Consider the following 7,938-nt stretch of genomic DNA (forward strand, 5'->3'; position numbering starts at 1 on the left):
AGGGAAACACACTGCTGCCCACTTGACCTGGGTGACAGTGGGGCTGCTGCCAGACCTATTTCTTCCTTTCATGTGTTGTAGGCTGGGTATACCCTGCCAGGGCAGGATAGCCTCTTGGCCAAGCCTGGAGCAACCATGGCCTTGCTTCGTGGTCCCAGCTGTTGCTGCTCCTGGGAGAGAACCACTGCCAGAAGCCCAAGCCAGGCTGTGGCCAGAGGCAAGTTAGTGCCATTTATTAAACACCAGGTACTAAATTCCCACTAAAATGTCAACATGATTAAAATCCCTTTTCCTGGGCAAGGAGTGGGAGCAGAGGAGGTGCTCAGACACCCTTGGGCCCTTCTCCTGGTGCTGGCCTTGAGCACAGGCTCCCCTGCTCACAGTCTGCAGACTCATGCCTGACATCAGGGATTCTCCTGGCCTGGGTCAGCCTCAGCACTGCCATCCATCTCCGCAGCTGTCTCCACAGCTGGCAGGCTTCTTGTCTCAGCGATCAGGCGCTTGACACCCACCAGCCACTGGCTAACCTCATTCACGTGGTCCACCATGAGTGAGCGGTGGATCTCATCAGCTGCATCCCAGTGCTGTTGCTGGAGCTCTGCCAGGAAAGGGGAAACAATCAGGGGCATGGGATCAACCTTCCTGCAGCTTGCTCCCTAATGCCTGGTGCTTGTCTGCGTAAAAACTTCTCCTTGCCCCTCACCTTGCACTAGGAGGGTCATCCTCTTTCTCACCGGTGCAGAGAGCTTCCCCTGAGCCCAGGCATCCCCCAGCACAGTCAGACGCCGCCCGATGTCATCACACACTTGTTTCTGGAAGCAGAGACGAGACAGAAGGAGGACATGCCCCCCCACCAGCTCTGAGAAACCCCTGAGGCAGGTGTGGCTCTCCCTACCCCAAGGCGTGGACGCAGGCTGCCCTTGTTTGGCTGGCTCACCTGACCGCTGCCTCTCCTGCGCCCCCCGCAGTGCGTGGGGGTGGAGGTCGAGGGAGTGGCAGGGGCCTCACCTGCACCCTGGCGCGGCAGGCATCAAGGGCATCCTTCAGCGGGGTGAGGACGGCGTCGGCGGGCAGGCCTCGTTCCTCCGGGCAGTTCGCGGCGCTCGGCCCCCGGCTCTCTGCCCGCGGATCGGAGCTGGCGGGCCCGTGGGAGTGCGGCCCCAGCGCTCGTGGGGGCGGTGCTGCGGGGGCAGTGGAGGCATGGGCCGGATGTGGGGGAGCCCCTGCATGGAAGAGGCAGCCGCGCAGAACCCCGCGTCAGCCCGGCGCCAGGGACCGCGCGTTTGTCACCCGCAATAGGCCCAGCAGAAGGAGGCCGGACTCAGGCCCACGAACCCCTGCCTGCGCAGGGCTGGCAGTACTGTGCTGGCACGGCCTGGTCGTTGCACCCCCGGGGCTGGCACCAAGATGCCCCTGGGCTAGCTCCCCCACAACCACGGCGACGGAGCAAAGGGACCCAGACCCACCGCCCAGGCCGGGCGGAAGTTCCCGCCGGACCCAGGTGGTAAGAGGCACCCAGACCCTCACCCCCTGCGGCACTGGCAGCCCGAGGCTTCCCCACAATAGGCCCCGACTGAACAGAGGTGAAGCAAGGCAGACCGAGGGCTTTGCGGGTGCTAACCTGGACGGGCCTCCTCGGGCGGAGGGCAGGCCCGGCGGGTAAGCAAGCTTCGCCTGGAACCCCCGGCCTGCGCTTGCAGCCCGTAGGAGAACTGAGGAGGGTCGTTCCAGCCACGCTCCTGGTTCCCTGCGGCAGCAAAGGACACAGTGAGTCGCTGTGGGAGACTAAGCGGATCCCCCAGACATGGGATCTCGGGCCATTACACCAGGACAGGGCTCCCCTTGCCCCCGCGTGTAACCACAAGGACACGGACCCACTACCCCAGTGCTCCACCCACGGGACACCGCACCTCTAGGGCTGCCCTCCCGAGACACAGCTCCCCCGGCTCCGCAAACCAGATACAGACCGGCGGGACCCTTCCTCCCACCAGGCACAGGGCTTCGGCACGGGGCCTAAGCTCCACCCAGGCGCCCCCTCCCCAGACACGGCCCTCCCCCCAGGAACACGCCCTCTGGGGCTTCCTGCAGCCGAACACAGTCCCGGAAGTTCCCCCCACGGCCCGCGCCCCCTCACCCGGCTTCACGTAGAGCTCCGCCATCCCGCCACGTCACGCCCGGCCCGGCCCTTTCCGTGCGACGGAGCGGGGCGGGGCGGGGCGGGGGAGGGGGGAGCGGGGCCTCCCGTGTCTCCGCCCCGCCGCGGCGGCGGGGGCCGGGCTTGGGGCTGGGGGTGGGGGCCGGGTGCTCCGGCACCGGCCCTGGCCCCCGGCCCCCGGCCCGGCCCCCTACGGGGTGTGGAGGAGGGCTCGCCTGGGGCGGAAGGCCTCCAGGAAGGCGAAGAGGCCCCGCTTGAGGGCACCGGGCCCCGCCGCCCCCGCGCTGCCTCCGCTCGCCTTGGCTGCACCACCGGCAGCGTCCCCCGAGGCTGCTGACCCGGCCCGGCCTCGGCCTTTCCTCGCCTTAGCCCCTGGTGCAGCGGCCACCAGGCACTTCTGGTACTGCACCTGCAGGGACATGAGGGATGTGGCTGTGAGGTGGGCAAGCAGCTTGGCATCACTGTGGGGCTCACTCGTGGCCGTAGGGCGGGAGATACAACATGGCATCACCATGAGGTGGAACACCACATGGCATCACTAGGGGCAGACACATTGTGGTGTGGCTGTGCAGGTCAGACACAAGGTGACATCACAGCGGTGTCACACGCAACACAGTGCAGGACACGTGGTGTCACCATGGGGTCAGACACAAAATGGGGCATAGCTGTGGGTTAGACGTGACACCATGGTGTTAACTCTGCTGCCCTCCCCAGGGCTGGGGCATGCCACCTGGGCCACCAGCTTTGCCCTCCCCTGGCCCCAGGTCTCGCCTCCTCTCCTGGGTGTCCCCAGGGAGCCAGGAATCTGGGAGGATTGAAGGACACCCCACTCCTGCTCACCATGCAGGCCGCCTGCACTGCCTCTGAGATGGTGCCAGCGTCAGGCTCACACCAGAAGGCTGCACACTGGAAGCACTGCCCCGTGTCCACGATGAGCGCGAAGGTGTGGGCGTCCCGGCCCACTCCCAGGAAGGTCACGTACCGCACCTGGCACTCCCAGAGGTGTGCTGCATCCTCATCCTCCTGCAGAGGACCCCGTGGGCCCATCCACCCCTGGCCACACCCCAGGGAACCCTGCCACCCCCCCACCAGGTCCCCTCTGCCAGCAGGCCAGCCCCCCATGAGGGATGCCTGCACCAACCCTGTGGAAGCAGGGTGCCTCCCATACCCCTCCCAACCTGCGCGGGGTGCACCCTCATAGCTGTGTCAGACACGTGGATGAGGGAGGGTGTCCACTGCTCCCGTCCAGGGCCCCTTGTCAGCCTCTCGATGGCCTCGTTCAGCACATCCATCCCTAGGAAGCCAGAGACCCCATCCCATTGGCTCCTGTCTCAGGTGCAGGCAGGCTGCTGTCAGCCAGCTGCATAGGCAGAGCCCACCTGGCACCAGGGCATGGCTACTTAGCCACCCCACAGCAAGGGATTCTTGGGCATGCCCCAGCTTCAGCAGGGCCAGTGGCTTACCCATAGCCCTGGGCACAGGCAGGCTGCCAATGTACAGTGCCTCATATGTCTGCATCGACTGCCTCACCGCTTCCAGGATATCCACTACCAGGACAGCAGAGGTGGTAGTGGGAGGAACCTCTGGCAGATTCTCATGTGTGTGTGTGTGTGTGTATGTCCTGTCCCTAGGGACCCCAGGAACAGAGCCAGGCAGGCCAAAGAGCGATGGCTGCCAGGCATCTCACTGCCCAAAGGTGGACTGTGGGTACAGGGAGCAGCCAGCAGTGCTGAGGGAATGATACCTTGCAGTGGCAGATCATCAGTGGAGACAGGCTCCAGCATGGCAGCACGTCGCAGCCCACTGCTCGCTACAGCTCGCTCAGCCACAATCTGCAAGACGTGGAGGTCCTGGGTGCCTTCCCTCACCCCAAGACTCCTAGGCCATGACCACACCCACCAGGGTCCCTGCATCCCACCTTGGAACACATCTCATGCAGGGCCTTGGCGATGCCCTTGGCGGGCACGTTGCAGTGGAAGACATGACACTTGAGGACGCAGGTGTCCTTATCACTGGCCACAAAAGCGAAGTCTCTGCAAGACCACAAGCTAGCCAGTGAGACTCTGACAGAGGCCACCTCCCTGGTCCCTATGCTATCCCTTGGTCCCACACTTCCTTACCTGTCCCTGCAGCCACAGAAGCAGTCGGGAAGCGAGAAGAGGTTACTGCTGGGATGCTTCCCCCCTCAGTAGACAGAGCCACCCTTCAGCCCCCAGCTCTGCCCCAGCCCCTGGTACCTGCCGTTGTTGCAACCAACACCCCAGACACGGATGTTAAGGATGGGCTGGTGGTGGATGAGGCTGTGGTCAAGGGGGTCCACCAGGCTCATGGTGTCCTTCTTCAGGATCATCACCAGGTCCTGGCCCTGTAAGGGTTAGCCTAGCAGAGAGCCTGGGCATCCCCAAGCACCCAGCCCACATGTAAGGACATCCCCAACCCCCCCAGCCTACTCTGTCCTAAGCATGTCTAAGGAGACAGCCCTTCCTGGTTTCCTCAAATATGGGTGCCATTCCATGTGGCAACATGGACAACCCACCCAGGCAGCCCAGACACTATGTCCAAGGGACAGCTCTGTCAGACCAACCTGCCCCATACCTGGGACCACTGCATGGAAAGAATTGACTCTGGCAACTGTCTGTCCCCCTCCCCGCACCAGGCATGGTCCCCAGGGGTGAGGACAGCCAGCCTCAGCAGCAGTGGCCCCAGGGTGGGATTCTGCCTGGCAGCACCATCCCAGACTCTCACCTCGCCTCGGTTCTCAACAGAGCCCTGGCCCTTGCTGTTGGAAAGCTGCTGGATGCAGTTGTTGACAGCAATGCTGCTCTTGCCAGGTGCAAGGTCCTCCTCAGGGATCTCCAACCAGCCCAGCGAGCGCACAGCAAAGCACTGAACAAGAGACACAAGGGACTTCACTGCCCAGCTAGCACAGCCACTCCTGTCCTGCACCCATCATTGTGCCAGTGTGGTTACCCCTGCTTCTTGTTCCCATCCCTGTCCCTGCCAGCTGCTGTCTGCTCCCACCTCTGCCAGTCCCAGCCCATGATGCCACAGGAAAGCCCTCAGGTGCAGTACCTTGGAGCCAGGCTCCATGCTGTGCTGGAAATCATCTCCATGCCAGGGCAGCGAGGTCCTGCAGAAGGACAGGGCATTGAGAGGATGGCTTCCACTCAGCAGCATGAACCTGGGGCACCCAGGGAAGGACCAGGATGCCTTGGCAGACCCCCATGCCACCATCTGGGAAACATCCCATGGAGGTAACCAACATGGGACCGCTCTGATGGGGTCATTTGGTCTCACCAGCCAGGTAGCCAAGTGTCAGTGGTGCCTCACAAGCCAGCAGAGCATGTGGGCAGCCCTACCTCCGGGACAGCGAAGCCATGGGGCTGGGAATGGGCCTGTCCTTTGCCAAATACTTTGCCTCAGAGGTTTGGCAGTCCTGATAGAGAAGAGAAAAGGGGTGAGGGCAGCCAAGAGAGGCTGTCGGGAGACATCAGGCACGAGCCCTTTCTTCAAGGACAAACAGTGGCTCAGCTTGTGGGCATCTGTGTTGGCCAGCATGGTCCATGAGACACCCATGAGTTCCCTCCCTGTGGGCTCTGTTGGAACTTTTCAAGGAGCTTAATGCTGGCTAGGCTGAGCAGTACTTTGTGGTGGCAGAGACAGGCCTACTCCAAGGGGAAGCTGGATCAGTGATGCCTAAAAGGCCCTTCAACAGGCTTCTGCCTGGGGGACATGATAGAAAACCAGCCCTCACCTCTCTGCCCACATCCTCTACCACTCTCTGGAATGTCTCATCTCCATCAGCTGTCCCATGCCCTCCTGGACTTGTGGTGCATGCAGGGTGCTGCCACTGCGTTGTGCCTGTTGGCACATGCCAGTAATACGTGCCCAGAGAGTCATGGATTTTCCTCCAGCCTGGGGGGAGGTCAGGGTCTGTCTCCAGGTTCTGGTCACTCCAGAGATTGTCTGTGCAGAGGAAGAGTGTGAAACAAGGGTGGGAAATATTCCCAGCTGCAGAGACCCAGAAAAATAAGCATCTTCATCCAGCATCAAAAGGGTCCTGTAGTGGCCTCTAGATACACAGTTGAGCACATGGCCCCGGAGAGAAGCACGACAAAGGCTTGGTGTGACACCAGAGAGGGTGCAAAAAGTGGTGGACCCCAGGCATGTGATCAGTGCAGGCAGCTGCCTCACTGATGCATGGAGGGCTGGGGTGACCCCATCAGGGGCAGAGAGAATACAGACAGCCTGAGCCTGATGCAGAAGGCACCATGCATGGATGCACAGGAGGGAGCTGGGGCTACCAGCCCACAGCTCCCTCTGCCAGCATGTGCTTCCCAGCCCTCTGCCAACATCCCATGATGCATGAAAGAAACTTCTTCCCAATTTGGCCCAGGGAAGGGGCCACAGATCCTTGACGAATGGGAGGGGGTAAAACACCCTTGGAGGACTGGAGCTAGGAACAGCCCCAAGCCCTGGGGACGTGACGGACAGGAGCCCGCGGTGCGGCACAACGGCGAGCTCTGCTTGGACGGCAGCCCGCACCCGCGGGGATCGGTGCCCATCCCGCGGGGCTGCGCTGCCAGTGGGGCGAGCGCTACGCGGCGGTTTCTGCCCCAGCCTCCGCGGGGCTCCTGTGCGGAGAGGGGCTGGGGAGAGAGGGGGTGCCCCCTGCGACCTTGGGAGGGGAGGCGGAGCGGCCTGCCGCGGCCAGGCCCGAACCCCGCGGCCTCGTTCAGCACCGCGGACAGCACAGCAACGGCGCAGCTCCAGCCTCTCACCGGTCCTGCCCCGGCCTGGCTCTGGCTGCGCATCGGCCCCGGCCCGCCTTCAGTCCCTTATCGGCCCCGACCCGACCTGGCTCCGCACCGGCCTGGCTCCAGCCCTGCACCGGCCCTGCCCCCGCCCGTCCCCGCTCCCACCGCGACTTACCGTCGCAGTTGACGAGGACGATGGCCAGCATGTAGTCCTTGCCCAGCATGGCCCCGGCGACCGGTCTGGAGCGTCCTCCCTGGCGCCGCTTTCCCCAGGAGCGGTCCCGGCGGCGGCGGCGACTGCGGCAGGAGGGGAGGGGCGGGGCGGGCGGGCAGGACCCGGGCGAAGGATGTGCGCCGGCGCCTTAAGGCGAGATTGGAGCTCTCGGTGTTCGGGGAAGGGAGGGGGCTGTCTGAGCGGCCGGCAGGGTTTCTGGAGTCCAACGCGGCGGGGAGGTCCTCCGGATGTTTCAGTACAAAAGGTGGGACGCCGCAGCGCAGCCTCAGCTTTAACGGTAACTGAGGCCCAAAGGCTGACAGCAGGGGGATCTCTCATTGTTAAGGTCTCACATCAGATTAAGGCTTCGTTAACTGAGAGAGCTTCTAAATAGATGACCAGAACTAGGTTATTACAATATGAAACTTGTTTAGTAGAACACGAAAATTTAGAGTTAAGTGGAGAAGGGTTTAACCCAGCGTCCTGTTTAACTGGTCCTCGGAGGAAGGACTTGGAGGAAATTCATGACTGTATTCAAGTAACAGATATCCAAACCCAAGCTAGAGACAGGCTACAGGGTGTGCCTTGGCCAGGTGGGGAAAACGTGTTTATTGATGGATCTTCTAGAGCGACAGGAGGCAAAACGCTCATAGGATATGCTATAATAAAGGGAAAGAAACTGCAAGAGGGAGTGAAGCTACTCCCATGTGGTCTGCACAGACAGTAGAATTGTATGCCTAAATTAGAGCCTGTGAGCTATATTGAGGAAAAAGAGTAAACATATTTACAGATTTAAAATATGTCCATGGGGT

The 7,938-nt window shown here is 62.2% G+C and overlaps 2 protein-coding genes across 2 annotated transcripts; both read right to left on the reverse strand.

Annotated features, from left to right (window-relative positions):
- Positions 1–214: 214 nt before the first annotated feature.
- On the reverse strand, positions 215–2,167 carry SRA1 (steroid receptor RNA activator 1). Its single transcript, XM_054389272.1, has 5 exons — positions 2,135–2,167; positions 1,622–1,747; positions 1,009–1,223; positions 704–812; positions 215–598 (listed from the first exon to the last, which is right to left on the reverse strand). Exons 1-5 carry the CDS (start codon positions 2,157–2,159, stop codon positions 405–407), a joined length of 669 nt encoding a protein of 222 aa, XP_054245247.1. The 5' UTR covers positions 2,160–2,167; the 3' UTR covers positions 215–404.
- A 178-nt stretch (positions 2,168–2,345) lies between these two features.
- On the reverse strand, positions 2,346–7,136 carry APBB3 (amyloid beta precursor protein binding family B member 3). The gene is given in 14 exon segments (XM_054389095.1): positions 2,346–2,564; positions 2,996–3,181; positions 3,183–3,252; positions 3,293–3,449; positions 3,619–3,702; positions 3,900–3,987; positions 4,074–4,188; positions 4,276–4,281; positions 4,393–4,520; positions 4,901–5,041; positions 5,228–5,285; positions 5,515–5,591; positions 5,931–6,121; positions 7,088–7,136. Coding segments are annotated over 14 exon segments (1,569 nt in total).
- Positions 7,137–7,938: the final 802 nt, after the last annotated feature.

Source organism: Indicator indicator, chromosome 18 (assembly GCF_027791375.1).
Source record: "Indicator indicator isolate 239-I01 chromosome 18, UM_Iind_1.1, whole genome shotgun sequence".
Lineage (NCBI taxonomy): Eukaryota > Metazoa > Chordata > Aves > Piciformes > Indicatoridae > Indicator > Indicator indicator.

Coding starts and splice junctions, on each gene's coding strand:
- SRA1 (XM_054389272.1), bottom strand. CDS start 2,159: ATGGCGGAGCTCTACGTGAAGCCGG. Junction 813..1,008: donor CCTGCCGCGCCAGGGTGCAG/GTGAGGCCCCTG, acceptor CTCTGCTTCCAG/AAACAAGTGTGTGATGACAT. Junction 599..703: donor GATGACCCTCCTAGTGCAAG/GTGAGGGGCAAG, acceptor CTTTCCTGGCAG/AGCTCCAGCAACAGCACTGG.